At 41.4% G+C, this 22,361-nt stretch overlaps 1 protein-coding gene across 4 annotated transcripts in view; it reads right to left on the reverse strand.

The window, feature by feature from the left end:
- Nucleotides 1-21,914, reverse strand: part of LOC139578462 (oxysterol-binding protein-related protein 9-like) — a 34,439-nt gene extending 12,525 nt beyond the window's left edge. For 2 of the 4 annotated variants that reach the window (XM_071406085.1, XM_071406084.1), the window contains exons 1-6: nt 21,766-21,914; nt 14,835-14,885; nt 12,912-12,990; nt 6,347-6,423; nt 399-494; nt 212-256 (exon numbers count right to left, since the gene is read on the reverse strand). In XM_071406085.1, coding sequence (XP_071262186.1) covers nt 212-256; nt 399-494; nt 6,347-6,423; nt 12,912-12,990; nt 14,835-14,885; nt 21,766-21,876 — 459 coding nt within the window. In that variant the 5' untranslated portion in view covers nt 21,877-21,914. Of the gene's footprint in view, nt 1-211; nt 257-398; nt 495-3,053; nt 3,152-3,704; nt 3,928-6,346; nt 6,424-12,911; nt 12,991-14,834; nt 14,886-21,765 lie in introns of those variants that run through there. The other 2 variants (XM_071406087.1, XM_071406086.1) reach the window with 2 other exon arrangements.
- Nucleotides 21,915-22,361: the final 447 nt, after the last annotated feature.

Here is a 22,361-nt window from a genome sequence, read left to right on the forward strand (position 1 = left end):
TAGGGACTGAAAAAAGATTGCACTAATGATTAGTAAATGGTTGATTAATGTGGGAGTAACGACTCATAAATGGTGAACACACAATTTATAAATGCCTTATAAATGGTTTATTACAGACCCTTAAAATAGTGTTATAAAATATTATCTGTGAGAGTCATGAATTATCAGGCATCGTTCTGTTGACAAGAGATGAAACAGAGACGTCACTCACTCTGCATGACTCTTCATTGCAATCTTTGATTTTCTCGTGGAAGAGCTGGAAGAGAGTGGAGATGCAATCAATCTGAGCTGAAGAGGATACATGCAAATCAGGAGCCGAATTAAAAAACATTTATAGATGACGCAGTTGTATTAGAGTCACGGTCGTACTTAGTCACCCAAATGTGGAGAAGCCTCACCTTTAACTGATCAATTAGAATTTGTAGGTATGCGTCAGCCTCTGCAAGTTTCTTATCAAAGTCTTGGACACTTGGAACAAATCCTGTCTCTGCCTCCTAAAATAGAAAAGAAAAAAACAGCAGAACATTCTTAGTCTAACTTCACAGCACAGTATGACAGTTTTCTGCTCCCATCTGGTAACCTATTTTGGACTAAGAATTCTACTCTGCCATTGCCTATACTCTGAAAGCTTGTAGGCGGATGAAAAAAAAAGTAGTTAAATTCCCTAGTGGGGCTTTGAAAGAGCAGGTTGTAGCAGTACAAAAACAGCAACAGTTTGGGAGAAGCTTCCAGCATTGTACTGTAAGTGGAGTGATATGAATAGTTCAACTAGCATTGTTTAAAAATACTTTGCCTGCCAGCCTACTTAGTTGAACACATTTTATGGCATCAGCATAAATGCATCAAGAAACCCATGGCAAAGGGAATTAAGTTGTAAACGTTTTAGAGAGAACACTAGACTATCTACATGACTGAGTATGTGTTTGTGTATGTGCAGGAGGAGGTTGGGGAGTCACGTTCCAAGCCCTTAGGCTCCCATCATTAGCCACAGACTGACATAGATAATTTCAAGGAATAATATTCATTAGGTGGTAGTATTTATTTGCTGAACAGATGTGACCAGATGCCCAACTGACCATGCCTGCCTGATCTGCCCTACCAAGCAAAAAGGCAGTAACTGCTCATAGTGTGGAACTGAGAAAAATGCCTTTAAAAATATATATTTAAATAGGCAAGTCAGTTAAGAACATATTCTTATTTACAATGACGGGCTACCGGGGAACAGTGGGTTAGACTTCAGGAAGTGTACAACACCTACCAGAGGTCAGAATATAGAGATTGTAGAGGAACACAAATACCTGGATGTCCTCTTGGACAATAAGCTTCAGTGGAGTAAATGTACAGACCAGATCTACAAAAAGTCAACAGAGACTGTACTTTCTCAAAAAGCTGGGATCTTTTAATGTAGACTGTACTATATTGACTCTGTTTTCTAAATCCTTCATTGAGAGTATTAACTTTTGTATTGTTTGTTGGTTTGGCAATGCCACTGTCAGCCAGAGGAATATGCTGAGAAGGATCACCACAGCAAGCAAGGTACTAGGAGTCAATCAGACAGGCCTGGATGAAATCTTTAAGGTCAGGGCCCTCCGCAAGGCTCACAAAATAATTTTAGACCCAAGCCTCCCCCTGTACCCAGACTTTGAAATACTCCCCTTTGGGTGCAGGTATAGGGCACCCCTCATCAGGAAAAACAGAATCAGACAATAATTTGTGCCAGGTGTGATATCCCTCCTAAATAGCTCGGGCTAATGTTCCTATCGACTCAGTAAGGCCAGCAGGCTAGTCTTTATTATTTTTATTTCATTTGATTATTTAAATGTTTTATTGGTATGTAACTGTTATGAAAGTTGTATTGTCAATTTTGTTTTGTATTTAAATGTAATTTTAAATGTGTACATGACACTGCAACAAGATGTCCCTTTGGGGACAATAAAGTCAGTAAGTAAGTAAGTAACTGCCTTGTTCAGGGGCAGAAGGACAGATTTTTACCTTGTCAGCTCAGTTACTGGCCCAACGCTCTAACCACTAGGCTACATGCCGCCCCTTATTTACCTTGGTTTCACAGTAACTTTATGCAGTTACTTTTAACATGACCCCCATTTTCTCCAAAACACAAAACGCAGGGTACTTGTCCACATGACTAAGCATGTATTTAATGTAGCAAAAATTACTAACTCATTTTCGACCAAATGAGCAGTTACTGTCTTTTTGCTTGGTAGGGCAGTGATGACATTAGGCCTAAATCAACAACAGTCCCTTCTATACCTGGAACACAAGGCCAAAATACAGAAATGAAATATGCAGCAACTTCCTCAAAAAGACCTAGAAACTAATTCTTAACCACAGCATTTTGACCTTTCAATATTACAATTAAAACATATCCATCACCACTTTGCTCGGTAAATAATATACCCTCTTTCAATGCTCCTCTGGTTCGAGGGTGTCCTATGGTCCGACAGAGGCCTTTGGACTATGCCTGTTTCTCTACTGAAGTGTATCGTACAGGGATGTGAATAAAAGCCATTAACACACAGCAACCCCAGCACAAGTTTAAAACTGTAAAACCTAGCTAGCTTTATAGAGACCAAAGTCTAGGCCTTTTTTTCTAAACTTCCTTAAGGATAAAAGGTGGTGTGCTTACTGTTTGCTGGCCAAAGAGGTGCCTGAACAAAAAAATCTGCAATTTTTGCTAAACTTAAGAATAGCCCTCTTTAAATTTGTGGGATAGAGGAGGGTGGCATTAGTGCTCCTTAGAGCTCGGGGGCAAACAGAAAAATAGTACTTCCCCTCTCTAAAAACCTAAAGTGGGGAAAGTCCCAGCAGTAAGGGCATTTGGATTCTCGTGGGTGTTTATTTATGTGTGTGTGGCCAAGCAGACATCCACACAGCTTCATGTTTGTTTCTAAGAAATAGACAGCTCTGGTGTCTCTCTCTTATTCTTCCTCCAACGAAATTTGAAGAGGCAGAAAAGATAAATGGCGGATAGCAAATCAACTGAAGACAAAAAAGAAAAAAAGTAGGTTCTGAATCTGAAAACGACATCAACCCACCTGCGGGGAAATGCATCCTCATGTTTACGTTCACTACAGTCATAGTGCTGGCTTGGTGTGAGGGTAAGGTTTCACACATCATGGATTGATATTCACACCTGTGAGAAGTTGTATTGTTTTAACACCTGCATCCAAAGACACATGAAATCGAACAGGAAAAAAAAAACACCCCCCAAGTGATCAAAAAACATTCCAGCCCATATTTCAGAGAACTTGTACCATACACTATTTATATCTCAAACACTTGAGTGGGTCCGTTGTATTTTAGGTTCAATAAAATACTATCAATGACAATGACCTCAATCACAGAGGGACAAAGCCTTTGGCACGAGAATCCCTCCTGCTCACTATTTCTGTTATGTCTACACAAGTTCATATTACCATGATGGAGGGGATCTTTCTGCTTGACAAGAGCATCTTATAAACCCAGAGGACGGTCATGTAGGCTAGAGACTGCAGCTTCGCCATGTTCACTAAATCTGTGGCTAAAAGAGTTTCCTCTAACCAGACAATACCTGCCCACACCCACCAGACACTGGAAACCCACCAGACACTGGAAACCCACCCATTTTGCTTTCCACACAGCATGCCCCAGTTAAGGACTGCATCATCGCACAGCAACCAACCGTTTCCCCCCAGTGTGGTACTCACAGGACGCCGAGCTGTGAGGGACATGCCTCGTCAGACTGCACAGGCCAAAGCTGACCCCAAAAGGTCCTCTCTCCTCCGTTACTCAAACACACAGCTGTTCTTGTGCTCTCCACTTTTCCTGACTGCCAGCAGAAACCACACCAAACCTGTCTGGTATGTTCTACATCAGCTGAGCAGCAGCATACACAGGAAAAGTTAATCCAGGATCCTTCTCTCTCTTACAGGAAGTACAGACGTTCTTACAAAAAAAAAGAAAGGCAGCACAAGCCTATGTGACAAGCAACAACAGCTGCCCTGATTGGATAAAGCTGCGGGCAGATGTCTGGCTGAGAGTAAGCAGAGCTCTGATTGGTTCCAGGTCAAATGATGTCACTATGACTGCATGCTTACACAGTGTCTGCAAGAAGGCAGATACACGCAGTCAGCAGCGTTTTTTGTGGGGGTTTTTTACACAGGGGGCGGGAAGGGGAGGAGAGGGTTAGAAAAGGAAATCGGAACAGAACGTAAATAAACAACTTGAGGGTAGAATGAAGGGAGGTGAGAGAAAGTATATTTATGAGCTAATCAAAAAGCACAGACTAAATTAATAGCTGGAAATTGGCAGTTCATAGAGCGACTAATACACAGCACTCTCTTTATGGCTTGCCCATCACCAGCCAACAGCCCAACTACGCTCCTGGTGCACCTAACCACACAGGGACACGCTTTAGGGCTGGGAGATATGGCCTAAAAATCCTTTCTCATTTTTTCCCAATGTTTTCTCCAAATAAGCTTTGTTGTACAATTAAAAAGGTCAAATACACTGCATTTAAAACAGTCAGCAATAATCTAATAAATTCAGGGTGGCCTATGAAATTGCCTTTTTGTTACAAATTTAACCAGAACTATGCATAATGCACATTCACTAATAATGACAAACTTCTTATAGCAGGTAATATAGAAAATTAACACAGATTTCATAAACAATCTCTCACGCACAAGCCTATGTGCTAGTGAGTAGCCAGCTAATCTTTATATTTAAAGTTCAGCCAACTTGGATCTATTTGCTAGCTAACGAGGTAGAACACAGTTGAATTGTTATACACACCCTTCTGTCCGTCTCCAACTGTTTGAACAGCATGCTAGCCTGTCCACTTTGTTCAGATGATGAAATCAAGTGGCCTACCTTATTTCTCAGAATGAGAACGAGTTGCCTATTCCTTATAGTGTTTTATGCTTATTGTACATTTATAAAACACAGACTAGACAGCTAGTGTAAGACTTTGGCTAAAATGCTGCTAGCGGTACATGGTAATGCAATACCGCACGAGACAAACTGAGCATTCATTTTCCAGAATCAATGCGTACAGTTACATGCACACAATAATATGATTACTGTGAATAGTCAGATTAAAATAGTTTGATTTCAACGGTTACATGCTTTGCAAGAAGACCGATTTCCTTAATAATCCTGTTACATGGAGACATCTGGAATCTGGTTACCTGATGGGACTGATAAATGCAGAAAATCGAAATAAACGTTATACCACAGCGACCATGTTATTTTTGTGAAACCTATTTGATTCGGAGTTCGGACATACACAGTTTATATGTGAAAAAGTATTAATATTAGAAATATTTAAGATTTTTCTGAACTCACTTCACTCGCGCAAAAGAAGGAAGCTCACGCTGCTTGTGCTAGCACATGTTTACATGTCCTAATAACTCAAAACATTGTTCAGAAAACCAGATGTTTTAATCAGCATTTGCTTACTTTGATGATGACCTTGGGCTGATTAAGATAATCAGAATAACTCTGCCTACTGCCATGATCAGTTTAACATCGAATTATTAGTGTCCATGTAAACATACTCAATGTTCCTTGATATCTGTTTAAGTAGTTTGCTCTGCGTGCAATTTGAGGAGTTGAGACAAGGTTAACTTCTCTTCTATTACATGTAAAATAATGTCTCAATGTGTTTCAGTGTCCATGACTGATTCTGTTGGACCAAACCTCATATGCTAAAATAGAGAGTTAAAACTGCTTGTCAGAGAGGAAGACGTGACCTCTCATCTTTGTTGTTGTGAGTGGCAGGTGCTTGGTGTGTGTGTGTAAATGGGAAGGTGCACAGTGGCAGTGCACACCGCACAGAAGGAGCGAAGAACACGAGATCAAAAAGAGAGCGCACTAATTCCTTCTATTCTCAGATGACTCCTTAACCCACTCTCTGATGAGGACCAGAATGCCTTAGCCTGTCAGCAGTGTCCCAGTGCTACTAGCTTGGATGAGGCTGACAGAGACATTATATTCATTCTGTATGACAACTTCCTGCATCCAAAAGACCTCCACAAATACGCTCCAAAATGTTAAACATGAACTGCTATTGCTCAATGTTCTCAACAGTTCCTCTATCATTTCCTGTGGTCTTAAGTAATCAAAAAAGCAGATTTAAGAAATACTACATTATGGTCTTTCTTTGAAGGTTAAAACACACACTTTGAATAAAAATGAAAAACTATGCACAACAGCCAAAGTTATTCCCATGTAAATATGTTGAGCAAACTCTCTCTCCTCTCGAGCTGAACTCAGGGGCATGGCACTAGTACAGCCAGTATCACAAGTGTGAAGCTAGTCTGAACAGATCAGTGAGTGAGTGACTTACCCGCAGTTGAAGGGTGTGGCGGAGAATAGTCCCCTCTAAGGCATGGATCCACTTCTCCCGTTCGTCTGCATCTCGAGCTGAGAGGGAAAGCGCACAAAACACACCAGATCAGCCATAGTACAGATGGGAATTATTACAACAGCAACAGAGTGCATAACCTAGTAGCTACAACAAGGACTAGAGCACCTCATCTGTGCTCATCTTGCCCAACTAGTTAACTATGTGCTCATTGTGCTGTGCCATGCAGTTGCTGAGGGGGTTCTTGCAACCCCTCTGGTGCGTCGCTGGGCAAGAGAGTAGGAAGGCAGGTCTCCTGACGAGACACACAGCCTGTTGCCAGGCACGGCTGCACCCTCATAGCAAATAAACAGAGCAAATAAAGCCTCTAATATTTACACTTGCGAGCCCAGAGTCCATGGAACCTCTATACTCAGTATTTTTGCAAGTAAAAAAAAAAAGTGGGCAATGTTTATATGACCCCCTTACAAACAGACCCATTTTTACCACATTCTTGCATGTATACGCCTTGCTGGTGACGAGTGGTAGTAGTGGTGTGCAGATGTGGTTGGGCGTCTATTTTAATAAATCCATTGAATATCCACCATTGAAAAAATAAATCCATTATTAATTTGTTTAGGCAGGTCCTAATAAACATAAGACTAATAAAACGTAACTTCAAAAACAATTGAAAGGCATATTTTGAGTTTACTTACGTTACGTCCAAATTAATTAAATCAATAGTTCATTATTTTGTTCATTAAAACCGACAAGACACACCTACCTCGATTACAGTGATATTTTGAAACATAGCCCAAGCCCATCCACGATTAATCTCTTGTTGACCCTCTCTCCACTTCGTTAGGGAGCAGGCATTAGATGAAGTGGACTTTCATAATAATACCGATCCTATTTGAAATACAGGTCTGGTGTTCATATTTCACAACCTCTGTAGACTTTTGGAGTTGGCTATACGCGATGGGGCAACATAATAGTCCTACACTTCATTTAGGCTACATTATTGCATGGTTAACGTTTCTGATCTGTGATAGATGAGCAAACGACGATTAGCTATGCCACCTCCACTTATTTGCCCAGCCAGAAACCAATTACCCAAATAGCCTACACAGACAGAGATTCAGTGAAACAAAATCTGATTGATTGATTGATTATCAGACAAGTCAGTGAAGTCACAGGCTTCTGGTCAGGAGTAGGCCTGGGCTACTAAGCGACTGCGAGTGAAGAGCGAAAATAATCTACTTGTTAAAACTAGTTTGGGGGCGGCAGGTAGCCTAGTGGTTAGAGCATTGGGCCAGTAAACGAAAGGTTGCTAGATCAAATCCCCGCGCTGACATCTGTCGCTCTGCCCCTGAACAAGGCTGTTAACCCACTGTTCCCTGGTAGGCCGTCATTGTAAATAAGAATTTGTTCTTAACTGACTTGCCTAGTTAAACCTAGTTTTTTAATCTTTATTTAACAAGTGGATTATTTTGCTCTTCAAAAAAACCTAGCCAGTTGGAGTCTGTGTGTGTACTTTCCTTTGTACCACAGCACGGTAAAGCAACGCACCAGTTGAAAATATTGAAAGCATGCGGTACCCCCCGCAGCCTAGCGCGGCATCCAGAAGTCATTCAACGCACCATTGCCATTGAATGACTTCCCCCAGAACGCAAAAGGTTTGATGCAGCTGGTGAACATGAGGCATAAGAGTGCGGGCCAATGCCGCCTTACATGCTGACCAGACCGCACGCGCCATCACGCGCAAGTTGATATTGTCCCCCCACACCAGACGAGATCAGGACACACAGGTTGAAATATCAAAACAAACTCTGAACCAATTGTATTCATTTGGGGACAGGTCGAAAAGCATTAAACATTTATAGCAATTTAGATAGCTAGCTTGCCGTTGCTAGCTAATTTGTTCTGGGATATAAACATTGGGTTGTTATTTTACCTGAAATGCACAAGGTCCTCTACTCCTACAATTAATCCACAGATAAAACGGTGAAACGAATTAGTTTCTCGTCATCTCTCCTCCTTCAGGCTTCTTTTTCTTCTTTGGACTTTATATGGCGGTTGGCAACCAACTTCACGGTGCATTACTACAACTGACTGTAGTGTGGACATCAGTTAATTTTTCAATCATCCACGTGGGTATATGTTCCTAAAAACCAATGAGAATATTTGAGAGGCAGAACTTGCAGAACGTTGAGTGTCACAAATAGAACTAAGTTCTATTTTAGCGCCCAGCTACGCAGTGTAGGAGCAATGATTGAACAACATGTATACACTACGGTTCAAAAGTTTGGGGTCACTTAGAAATGTCCTTGTTTTTGTCCATGACAATTACATCAAATTGATTAGAAATACAGTGTAGACATTGTTAATATTGTAAATGACCATTGTAGCTGGAAACGGCAGATTTTTAATGGAATATCTACATAGGCGTACAGAGGCCCATTATCAGCAATCATCACTCCTATGTTCCAACGGCACGTTGTGTTAGCTAATCCAAGTTTATCATTTTAAAAGACTTATTGATCATTAGAAAACCCTTTTGCAATTATGTTAGCACAGATGAAAACGGTTGTTCTGATTAAAGAAGCAATAAAACTGGCCTTCTTTCGACTAGTTGAGGCTACTAATGTTTTCATTCATTTTTCTGAGTCATCCTATGATTCTGAATGATGACTGTGGGAATTGAACAGGAGCTTGAGGGAGACGTTATGGGTCTGTGGGTTAATCCATCTAAATATGCCTATCAAGTTAAAGTTAAACAGTCCAAAATCTGAAAAGGAACATTGACACATTTTCATAAATGTTTGCTGCATTTCATAAACAAAAGAAACATTATCAACATAAAAAATTGAGAATTGTTCTTTTTCTGATCGCAATTAAGCAAAAAGCATTGCGAAAGCATGGAATTAGAAGAATATTTTTTTTAAAGGACAAAAACAACAATCATAATGGGCAATCCAGTATTTCATCACAGGAGGTGACTGGGGGCCTGGAGAAGTTTAATTGAGATGTAAAATACAGTGTACCCAGATGATTGATGGATAAGAGCTCAGGATGAAAGCCCAAAGCTTTTAAAGACATTAGAAGCAGCCAGGGCTCATGCCAGGCCCTCACCCCATTGCCTCAACACCCTCTCACCTCCATGTCTGTGCTAATTTAATTTAGGCGCACTTTGCTTAGCAAAACCTTTCTATAGATGCGTGTTTACCCCATAATAGCAATAGGGTCAATCTGCCGTGAGAATGGCGTAAAACAAACAAAAATTATTGTGTGAAATACAGTATGTTGGTGTCACATCAGTGTCCAACCATTTAAAAAAAAATAGAAAACAAAGATGCTTGCTTGATTATTAGATTGAAAGAGCACTACTTTCTACTTGGTTGCATGGCATGTAAAGAGCTAATGAAAAATCTCCCTTCTACCTAAAGCTCTTTGTGTGACAGTGAGGGTGCACTGTTTGGTCAGTTCTACAACTATCTGTGACTTGCAAGCAAACACTGTACCATCCCTGTGTGATATTTACTGTGGATGACAAACATGGCCACTCCTAGCCAGCAGAGGGGATACACAGTCTGTCATAACACCAACCATCATTACTGGGGTCAGTCTTGAGCATGATATAGGCTACAGACATTGCTGATGAAGTGATAGCAACAGAAAATTAACAACAGTAGAAGATATTGAACACTTACAGAACTTGGAGACCAATAAAACAAATTGTTCTGTACAGCACTTCTCGTGGTTCCAATTTTCTTCATTTATATAATATGAACTCTTGGTGTGACTGTTTTACATGAATAACAATGGTGGCTTGAAGCCTAGGCAAGTCATAAACTTGTGCAGTCCCCCAGAGTTCAACACAGAGCCCAAACAGGCCATGACATGGCACGCACTCACTCACAACCCAATTAGGACCTAATGCTCCCCCTCTCCCTCAGAAGGTAGGTGGCTCCTCTGGATGAAAGCAAAGTTTATTATTATTAACTCCTGGGCCATTAGTACACAAAGAGGGCATTCTCCAGAGCACGGCTTATTACTGACAGCCAGGCCCAGAGAGATAAATAGGCGGGGGGCGGTGGAGAGACCGGAGAGTCTTCAGCAAGGTGACAGCAGTCAGACAGACACACTGCTAGTGCCTAACAAGCAGATGATTCCATTTCCTCTCTGGTTACGCACTATCACATTCCTAAAACACACCAATCAAAACTGCTCTGCTGCCTTCCTCCAAAGGATGTGAATCATATATTGTTCACCTCTTCTGCCTCCCCTATTTGGCTGAATGAATGGAATGTAGATGGTATGATGCACAGCAGTTTTTGGTAAACACCATAAAGGAGTATCTTGATTGAGAGAGAGGGGTTTGGAGTAAATCTCTGTGTGTGCTAATGACGGCATGTTCTTTTTAGGGAGAAAACAAAGAGTAAATGTTATTTCCTAGCTACAGACTGTGCTGAAGCAGACTGTGCTCTGTGCGGTCACTGTGCTGAGGTAGGAGCCCCTTGCAGAACAGGTAAGATGACAAGGCATCACAGCTCCATTCCAGTCACAGACCCTTTCTAACACACATTTACCGGAGTCATCCCCCCAGGTCACATACAGGTCAGCTATCCCCCAAGATAAGCTCAATACCTGGTCATACATCACTTTGCGTGTACACAGTGCTATAATCCATATACTGGGCAGAACTACTAGACCTCTTCTCTACAACAGGCAACCTGCTCGTCATGGGCTTGGCCATTGCATTCAGCAGTTTCCCAGGCTAAGCATTTTTGTCTGTATGGGGGCTGGGTAAAGAGCTCTTTAGCACACGGGGAGGTGTGCTGTGTAAAGTGGGAGTTGAAAGGCTCTGATGCTCCGCCAGAAAAAGAGCGTGATGAATTATGGATGATCCTCGAAATAGAAATACAGAGCTTCTCTCTCTGCAGCCGTCATCTGTGGCCGCCCCATACCTCACCCATGCTCCACTCCTCCTCTTCTGACACAGCCCGCCCGCCTGCCTGCCGCAGCACCACACCAGAACAAACGTGTGTAACATCAGCTGGATCCTGAGTAACGCATCTCCAACAGCAAACATCTGGGGGAGTAGCGCATATATCCTTTGTGTCCTTTTCAAGTGGAAATGAGTATGTCCTTGTGATAGAAAATAATTCCCATAGGCTTGGGTGACAGATGGGTTGTGAAATGGCCGTGAAGTTCCCATCTTTTCCACGTAATCGTATAATAGCTTTTCAACTTGGAGGCATCATCTGGAGGAGCATCCTTGTTTCACTCCCCAGAGCTAGGAATCCAAAAGTCTTTCAAGGCTGCATTTTTTAAAGGGTGAACTCAGATGACATTTGGAGATACGCATAATAGCGCAAGTAGACCAAAAGACAAAATGAAAACTGGCTTAGTTATGACCATAGAATTAGGAATTAGAACTCAAACAACTTGACATATGAATTTCAAATTGAATCAGACATAACAATATCACAGAATTATGACGTCAGCCAACATAATCTTAATAAACAGGTGACCTGACAATGCACCTCTAAGAAACAATCTTCCATAATACTGTTTCTTTAAACCATCAAGCCTTTTAAACATATTTTCTAAAAGTTAATAAAACATATGATACGTCTTCCACGTTAAACAACCGCTATAGAAAACACAGTAAATCAAAGAAAACGGTAAGCTACAAAAACCACCAACACAAATACGTAGGAAACGGCTACTACCGCTGCTTCACCGAATCATGCCCTTCGACCTGCTAACAGAGGCCAGCATGCATACATCTCCTTACCCTTCCTTTTGTAGAACCACAGCATACAGTTTCGGAACATAGCAATGGGAGATGGCATGGAGGAGGTGGAGGTGGGCCCACCATGGATAACGTGCTGGTGGCGGTAGTGGTGGCTGTGGGGGGGGGGGGGGGGGGGGGGATGGGGTTGTGACAAGGTGGAGGAGGTTAGAGACCTGGAGAAGAGAGGTCCGCTTGGTGGACGGACGGTGCAGCTGCTGTCTGGGGGAAAGGGGTGGGGTGAGGGGTGTCTGGGAGAGGGGCCAGTCCTGTCTCTGTGAAGTGGCGGTGTTCAGGGTGGGGAGCGGCAGTGCAGATAGCTCGGCTTTTAGCTCAGCAGTAATCGTTTTATTCCCAGAGGCGGTAGAAAATGCAAGTAATCTTCCTAAAAAAAAGAGCTGCTTCTTTCCATTACAGAAGAATCTTGGTGTGGAATAAATCTTGCTTTAGCTCCTACCCATTTCACTTCTACTTTGCAAAGCTGCCAGATGCTGCTGATGAAAAAGGAAGGATCCACAGAGACGACGAGCCACTCAAATGCCTAGATGTGCGTGTCTGCTTGTGTTGACGCAACGATATAATAATCCTCCTTTTAAAAAGGCAGGAAGAGCGTATGAGAGAGAGAGAGATAGAAAACAAGCTACAAAGAGACCCTACACGCGAGCAGCCGGCCGTATGCAGCATTGACAGATATACTCCAAACGACATGGGAGTCAGCAGAGTGGGAGGTGAGGGAGAGGGGAGGAGGAGAAAAAAAAACAAGAGACTCACCTTGAAAATGGAAAGTCTTCTGGTCCACAGTGATGGTGAATGTGCTGTCGTCCTCATCATCGATTCCTATTACAGCTCCCTGGGAAACCAAAAAGGAAGAGGAGGCAGTGAGACGTCACCATCCCCCTCTCCTGCTTACTATCAAAAACCCACCGAGGCATGGGATAATGAGAGAAAGAGGAGGGGGTGTCTGGGTGGAGGGAGAGATGCAGGAACAGGTATCGAACAGACAGACATTGGGGACCAGCTGCATGGAAGGAAAGAAAATCTCTGCAGAACTGTTTGTGGCATGGCACCTAGCAAAAGTATATCTCAAACCTGCTTGCTTGTCAAAACCAACCTTGAGGGAAAAAAAGGCATTTGCTTATCTTTTCATTAAGTAAAACATTTGATATAATTAACCACAAAGATGCATTAAGACTTTCCATGTACCGAGGGTGAGGTGTAGGCGTCCATTATCAGAGAACCACTACAGTATGTGATGACTCATTAAAAGACAATGCCCTGGCTGCTCGCTTCACACAGAGAGACAAAGGCACTGGTACAAAATGAGGAACGCGCTTTCAACTAGCGATGAGTGTAATTAGGCTAGAAATAATGTAACCTAGGTGTTAATACATGTGGTGTGCGTTTAGCGCTTGTGTGTCTGACAACAAGAAGAAAATTCCATCACGTCATAAGTAAATCCACTGTACTGTCCCAACTGTCTAAAGCTTGTACTAAGGAATAAATATACTCAACTAGGCTAGTAATCAGTCAATGTATAGCACAATTCCATATTCAACAAGGCTATGCCTGCAAGTCAATAATTTTATGCTTGACACTTCTTAATAGTAGAGATTGGCTAAACTCCCAAACATTACAACACACAAAACTCTACGTAAAGTCAGATTTTGTACACGTATATGAATCTAGGAAAATGCTGCTCAGTGTAAGATATGTTCTCTTTACCTGAAATAACTAACATGTGAATGCTCATATACCTTCAAAATCAGCACAAAACAGATGAAAGTCATCAGAAAAATTGTCTTCATAATTCCATTATCGATCATCTGACCAACCAACAAGAAAAAGAGGGGTATCAATTTCACAAGCTTGAGAATCTAGCCAACTGTTGTTTTCTCAAAGCTGTGGATTGCAGCAGAGTGTGTGATGTCCATGAAAGGTATTTTTTGCATAAATGTGAAGTGTGAACATTGTCTCTTGGCAAAAATAAACAAATTCTGACATTGGGTTGTCCTTCCCAAATTATTGCCAAAACTTAAGTAAAAAAAGAAAAAAAGAAAAGACAACTACGCACATGATGATACTCACACGTTACACTCTTACCCTAAAATGGGCTATTCAAAACATATGCGTTTTTAATTGTGGGTACTGAATTCCAGATTGTATGTTTGCCCAATTCTCACCTCTACCCATAAAAGTATTAGAATAAAGAATTAAAATACTACTTCATCTAGTCTTGATACAAAAATATACCAAACAGGTTGTTTCCCCCAAGACATTCCAATATATCAAACTATTTGTTTAAAAAGTAAAACCTCTGTTTGAGCTGAAGTTCAAAGTAGATCTCTGAACGCTATGCTACTAAATTATGTATAGTTAATTCCTTGAGGATAGAAAGAACAAAGGGCAAGTCAATGGGCCAGCTAGGATCCATTTTAGGAAACAAAAAATCCTATTTTGTTAGTGTCTATTGCAGGTATAAGTAATAAATCAAATGCTGCCATCTAGTGGCAATATTTTCACAAACTTCTGGAAGGTGCTGATATTAAATAGCCTTGTATTGTATAGCCAAAGAACAACTACAACAGAACAGTATTAGGCTAGATAGGATAATATCTACTTGTTCAGCAGGTGCAAATTGTCCCTCGAAGCACATAGGCTAATAAGCATGATCAACAACCCAAACCAGTTCCTTACCCGGAGACGCACACAGCCTCTTCTAGAGCCACGCATCATCTTGTCCTTGGACTGAAAATGAACAAGAACAAAATAGGTTTCAATCACACATCACGCAAACTCCATTCACACACATTTCCACTCAAAGTTTACTCATTATCAAGTTCACCAGTGAAAAGTTCCTGGAACATCATACATGTAGATAGCAAGCGAAGATTCTCTGGTAAAAATCCCTACAAGACAGAATTGTGAGTGCTCTAGTATGGCATCTCATCTGCAAGTATGACACAGCTAGTTTGACAGACTGGTCCCAGATCTGTTTGTGCTCTTGCCAAGTCCATTGCTCATTGTCAAGCCAAATGTTTGGTATAACAATGATTGATAATGAGTTGACATGATAGCACAAAGACTGGCACTCCGGCTATAAATTACATACACTGTAACCAAAAGTGCCCCTACTACTGTTGTTCAGTGTAGGGTCACATTCAATTTGTTTAGTACCAGCAGATACAGCTAACTCCCAAAATAAAGAAAACACTTCATTATGAAGGATAAAATATATAGAAAGCAGGTGCTTCCACACAATTGTGGTTCCTGAGTTAAGAAACTAAAACATCCCATCATGCTTAGGGTCATGTACACTGAACAAAAATATAAACGCAACATGTAAAGTGTGGTCCCATGTTTCATGAGCTAAAATAAAAGATCCCAGAAATGTTCTATACACACAGAAAGATTATTTCTCTCAAATTCTGTGCACACACACTTGTTTACATCCCTGTTAGTGTGCATTTCTCCTTTGCCAAGACAATCCATCCACCTGACAGGTGTGGCATATCAAGAAGCTGTTTAAGCAGCACAATCATTACACAGGTGCACCTTGTGCTGGGGACAATAAAATGCCACTAAAATGCGCAGTTGTGTCACACAACACTGCCACAGATGTCTCAAGTTTAGGGAGCGTGCAATTGGCATGCTGACTGCAGGAATGTCCACCAGAGCCGTTGCCAGAGAATTGAACGTTCATGTCCCTACCATAAGCCGACTCCAACGTAATTTTAGAGACCTTGGCAATACGTCCAACCGGCCTCACCACCGTTATGTGGGCGAGCAGTTTGCTGATGTCAATGTTGCAAACAGAGTGCCCCATGGTGGCAGTGGGGTTATGGTATGGGCAGGCATAAACTATGGACAACAAACACAATTGCATTTCATAGAGTCTACTGTAACTCAGTAAAGTCTTTGAAATTGTTGCATGTTGCGTTTATATTTCTTTTCAGTTAATAAAAATGGCCAGTTGCCCATTATTTAGTCTAAATCAAATCAAAATCAAATTAAATTTATTTATATAGCCCTTCGTACATCAGCTGATATCTCAAAGTGCTGTACAGAAACCCAGCCTAAAACCCCAAACAGCAAGCAATGCAGGTGTAGAAACACGGTGGCTAGGGAAAACCCCCATGAAAGGCCAAAACCTAGGAAGAAACCTAGAGAGGAACCAGGCTATGAGGGGTGGCCAGTCCTCTTCTGGCTGTGCCGGGTGGAGATTTGAACGTCTTGGCCATGTTCTGTTATAATGTTCATAAATGACCAGCATGGTCAAATAATAATACTCACAGTAGTTATCGAGGTCTACCAGTCTAGAAGAGATTTCGGTGACTTCGAAAGAGGGGTCTCAAAGGAGCATATGGGGTTTATAGGGTGTGTGTGTATGCCCCTCAGTCACCAGATCTCAACCCAATTGAACACTTATGGGAGATTCTGGAGCGGCGCCTGAGACAACGTTTTCCACCACCACAAAAATCGAATCAAATTGTATAAAAAACAGGTGTAGACTAACAGTGAAACGCTTACTTATGGCCCTTCCCAACAATGCAGAAAGAAAAAAAGAGAAATAGAAAATAATAACACGAATAATAAACACAATGAATAACGATAGCTATATACATTGGGTACCAGCAGCGTATGTGATCAGTCAAAAGAGTTAGCGCAAAAAGGGTCAATGCAGGTAGTTAAATAGTTAACCAAAAGCTTCCCGGTATAACTATTTAGCAGTCTTATGGCTTGGAGGTAGAAGCTGTTCAGAGTCCTGTTGGTTCCAGTCTTGGTGTGTCGGTACCGCTTGCCGTGCGGTAGCAGAGAAAACAGTCTATTACCAAATTATGGAATTTCTCGTGGAAGAACGGTGTCGCATCCCTCCAATAGTTTCAGGCATTTGTAGAATCTATGCCAAGGCGCATTTGAAGCTGTTCTGGCGGCATGTTGTGACCCAGTCACATCAGAAGCTAGCAGATTCATTACTTACCAACAACGGCTGCAAATTCAAATAAAACTACATCATGTTTTGAAGTTCTCTTTCCTTGCTTTGTCTAACACTATCAAGAACCTAGCAAATTGTTTTTGTAGGTCAGAGTGCAGTATTTATTTTGTTTCAAAGCACAAACATTTGTTAGCCCGTTTCTCACACTGGCTTTTGCCACGGAGGGCGCAGGCTTGCCCCGGCAAGTCAGGGGGTTGCCTAGCAACACCTGCATCGTCTGTATAGCGCGAAGCTAGCATTCTCGGTGAACCCTAGACAATGTCATGCGTGAAAAGCCCAGGAGGCCAGCAATTTCTGAGATACTGCAACCAGCGCGCCTGGCACCAACGACGGTACCACGCTCAAAGTCGCTTAGGTCACTCGTTTTGCTCCTTCTACTGTTTAATCGAGCAGTAACTGAATGCCTCGATGTCTGTCTGCCTGCTTTATATAGCAAGACATGGCAATGTGACTCACTGTCTGTAGGAGCTAACCATTTTTGTGAACAGAGTAGCATACATTACAAACTGGCAATTTAGTGTGTATGACCAAAGATTCTTGACTTAGTTATAATGCCTAAAGCATGAATCATAGTCTAAAGACGTTGAGGAGCGATAGTCTGGCGTTCCATTGTGACATAGATAGGCAGGAGCCCACCATCAGCAGGTAACTCACAGCACGAACAATCACCTGCCCACAATTCCCAACCAACGCGTCTCTGTTATGGGTTCTCTATTAATTTGACAGTGGCGACATTTCTCCAGTCCCATCCCTTAGGTTTACCCATCAAAGTGGCAGGGTCAGGCTGTTGAAAATGGTTGAACAAATTGGCTTTAGGTTGTCAACGACGAAAAATAAATAACAGTGCCAACTTCGGCGGACTATGTAGCTTTATGAAGGGTGCAATCAATGATACAAGGTAGCTAAAAAAAAAAACAACAACAAGAGGGATGGCAATGTTACTAGCCGACTACCACCCAATACTCTACTCTGCACTTTAGAGACTGCTAACCATTGAACACTGGTCACTTTAATAAATGTTTACATACTGTTTTACCCACTTCCTATATAACTACTGCTGTACACACTTTTCTATTCATATATTGTCTATAAACTGTACCAGTCAAAAGTTTGGACATACTACTCATTCAAGGGTTTTTCTTATTTTTACTATTTTCTACATTGTAGAATAATAGTGAAGACATCAAAACTATGAAATAACACATATGGAATCATGTAGTAACCAAAAAAAGAAAGTGTTAAACAAATCAAAATATATTTTATCTTTGAGATTCTTCAAAGTAGCCACCCTTTGCCTCGATGACAGCTTTGCACACTCTTGGCATTCTCTCAACCAGCTTCACCTGGAATGCTTTTCCAAAAGTCTTGAAGGAGTTCCCACATTTCCTGAGCACTTGTTGGCTGCTTTTCCTTCACTCTGCGGTCCAACTCATCCCAAACCATCTCAATTGGGTTGAGGTCGGGTGATTGTGGAGGCCAGGTCATCTGATGCAGCACTCCATCACTCTCCTTCTTGGTCGAATGACCCTCACACAGCCTGGAGGTGAGTTGGGTCATTGTCCTGTTGAAAAACAAATGATAGTCCCACTAAGCCCAAACCAGATGGGACGGCGTATCGCTGCAGAATGCTGTGGAAGACATGCTGGTTAAGTGTGTCTTGAATTCTAAATAAATCACAGACAGAGTCATCAGCAAAGCACCCCCACACCTCCTCCATGCTTCACGGTGGGAACCACACATGCGGAGATAATCTGTTTACCTACTCTGCGTCTCACAAAGACACAACGGTTGGAACTAAAAATCTTTCAATTTGGACTCATCAGACCAAAGGACAGAATTCCACCGGTCTAATGTCCATTGCTCGTGTTTCTTGGTCCAAGCAAGTCTCTTCTTATTGGTGTCCTTTAGTAGTGGTTTCTTTGCAGCAATTCGACCATGAAGGCCAGATTCACGCAATCTCCTCTGAACAGTTGATGTTGAGATGTGTTGGTTACTTGAACTCTGAAGCATTTATTTGGGCTGCAATTTCTGAGGCTGGTAACACTAATGAACGTATCCTCTGGGTCTTCATTCCTGTGGCGGTCCTCATGAGAGCCAGTTTCATCATAGCGCTTGATGGTTTTTGCAACTGCACTTGAAGAAACTTTCAAAGTTCTTGAAAGTTTCCAGATTGACTGACCTTCATGTCTTAAAGTAATGATGGACTGTCATTTCTCTTTGCTTATTTGACCTGTTCTTGCCATAATATGGACTTGGTCTTTTACCAAATAGGGCTTTCTTCTGTATACCCCCCACCTTGTCACAACACAACTGATTGGCTCAAACGCATTGAGGAAAGAAATTCCACAAATGAACTTTTAACAAGGCACACCTGTTAACCTCTTGACGCTAGGGGTCAGATTTTTTTAATTAAAAAAAAATAACGTTCCCAAGGTAAACGGACTATTTCTCAGGTCCAGATCGTAGAATATGCATATAATTTACAGATTAGGATAGAAAGCACTCCAAAGTTTCCAAAACTGTCAAAATATTGTCTGTGAGTATAACAAAACTGATTCTGCAGACAAAAACCTGAGGAAATCTAACCCGGAAGTGTTTTTTAAATTAATTTTTTTTATCTGTGTTTCCTGGCCCGTCTTTCTTCCATTTAAAGGGGTATCAACCAGATTCCTTTTCCAATGGCTTCCTCAGGCTGTGACCAGGCTTTAGACATAGTTTCAGGCTTTTATTTTGAAAAATGAGCGAGATTTTTCAAAACTAGTCAGGTGTCCTCTGATTAGTTCCTGCGCACGAGAGGGGTAGCTCTTCATTTTCTTTCTCTCTTTTATTGAGTAGGTTACGGTCCGGTTGAAATATTATCGATTATGTTTGTTAAAAACAACCTGAGGATTGATTATAAAAAACATTTGACATGTTTCTACGAACATTACGGATACTTTTTGGAATTTTCGCCGAACGGAACGAGGCTTTGGTTTTCTGAATATAACGCGCAACCCAAATGGCGTTTTTTTGTTATAAAAGTAATATTTATCGAACAAAAATAACATTTGTTGTGTAACTGGGAGTCTCGTGAGTGCAAACATCCAAAGATTATCAAAGGTAAGCGATTAATTTTATTGCTTTTCTGACTTTCGTGACCATGCTAATTTGGGGCTAGCTGTTGTAGCATTGATTGATACACTCACAAAAGCTTGGATTGCTTTCGCTGCAAAGCATATTTTCTAAATCTGACACGATAGGTGGATTAACAACAAGCTAAGCTGTGTTTTGGTATATTTCACTTGTGATTGCATGATTATAAATATTTTTTGTAATATTTTGCGCCCTGCAATTCAGCGGTTGTTTAGGAAAATTATCCCGCTAAAGGAATCCGTAGCGCAGAGAAGTTAATTGAAATTCATTCCTGGTGACTACCTCATGAAGATGGTTGAGAGAATGCCAAGAGTGTGCAAAGCTGTCATCAAGGCAAAGGGTGGCTACTTTGAAGAATCTCAAATATATTTTGATTTGTTTAACACTTTTTTGGTTACTACATGATTCCATGTGTGTTATTTCATAGTTTTGATGTCTTCACTATTATTCTACAATGTAGAAAATAGTCAAAATAAAGAAAAACCCTGGAATTAGTAGGTGTGTCCAAACTTTGATACTGATACTGTATAACATATGACATTGTTTACTCCTATTTATTGATTTTGGGGGATTTGTGTATTGTTTTGTATTTTTCAGTATTACTGCACTGTTGGGAGCTAAAAACATGCATTTCACTGCATCTGCAATAACATCAGTAAAATATGTGTATGCGACCAATAAAATGTGATTTTTTGTCTGTAAACATTAACTTTTCCTCTGGTGACAGCAAACCAAAACGGTGAAGTCTACTATACATTCTTGTTACGCAGGCAGACTAAGCAGGGAAAAAATCGTTCACTTGACTAGCTAGTTAACGTTAACTCAATGAACTGACTAACGCTAGATAACCTTGTCTCCTTCCTTTGCTGACATGGTTATAATTGTTCCTGCTACGTTGCTTTAAATGTCTCGAAAAAAATCTACAGCGCTAACTGACAGCAAAACATGGACATGAAAAAGAGAGCTACCTAGATAAAATATTTTGCAAAGCAACGAGGAAAGAACCCAGCCGCATCATTCCAGGAAGTATAGAAAATGCTGGAATTTAATTTGCTAGTTTCTCCTCCAGCATGGATACGATTGGTCAATAACGGATATGTCCGCAAAGTCCCCGCCCTTTTCTGACAGCTGAGATTCCCAACTCCCGGCACTCATCACGCGTTCAAAACAACTGGGAACTCGGAAATCTCCGACTTGAGTGCGTTCTAGACAACTGGAACCTCTGGAAAAACCGAGTTCCGACTGAGAAAAATGGTTTTGAACGGTCATCTAACTCGGAATTCCAAGTCGAAAACTCGGGCATCTTTCTAGAGTTCCGACCTGAAGATCACGGACGTCATGATTTGCCCTCGTTTTTTCTCCCCCGAGTTCCCAGTTGTCTTGAAAGCACCAGCAGGGAGGCCGCTGTCCCTACTCGGTTTTGACAAGCTTTAGCAAATAATACTACCGGACCCGGGAGGTTATCGGCTTATTCATTATGAAGTACAATAAAATACGCACCGTGTAGTATGACAGTAAACCCGCATTGTAGTCCAAAACAAACCAGCGATACTGCCAACCTTTCATGACGTTAGTCCATTTGCTCAGCGGTCCCTCCATGATGGACGCCATCTTTACACTTGGCCAAGATTCTAGGGGAGGAGTCAGTATGGAGAAAAAACACGTCACGGGATGGCAAGATTTGACAGCATCCTTAACAGCTGACAGATTGTCAAACATTTGAAGTTATACTTTTGCTTTCTCATTTGTTGTTCCATAGGTGCACATGGTTATGACACTATAGGCCTATCTCTTCTTTTGGGCCATTACGCCAGGTTGCAGTGCATTTATGATTTCAAATACATTGGACATGTTCAAAATGGCATAGCTCCCATACTATTTAGTAAGTACTGTATAATGAGTATGTGCATGGCCTTGTGGGCCCCTAGCATTAAGTATATGGGGTAGCATGCTTGAAGGAACAGGATGTCATAATACAGTTGCTGGAGAATTTGATCAGTATCTGTTCGTTATCCATAAAATCTTTCCAGATTTTATTTTATAATCCAGAAGAACACATTTGCAAAATGGGGGGGCTAACAGATAAAAACTATACC

Source organism: Salvelinus alpinus, chromosome 6 (genome assembly GCF_045679555.1).
Source record: "Salvelinus alpinus chromosome 6, SLU_Salpinus.1, whole genome shotgun sequence".
Classification (NCBI taxonomy): domain Eukaryota; kingdom Metazoa; phylum Chordata; class Actinopteri; order Salmoniformes; family Salmonidae; genus Salvelinus; species Salvelinus alpinus.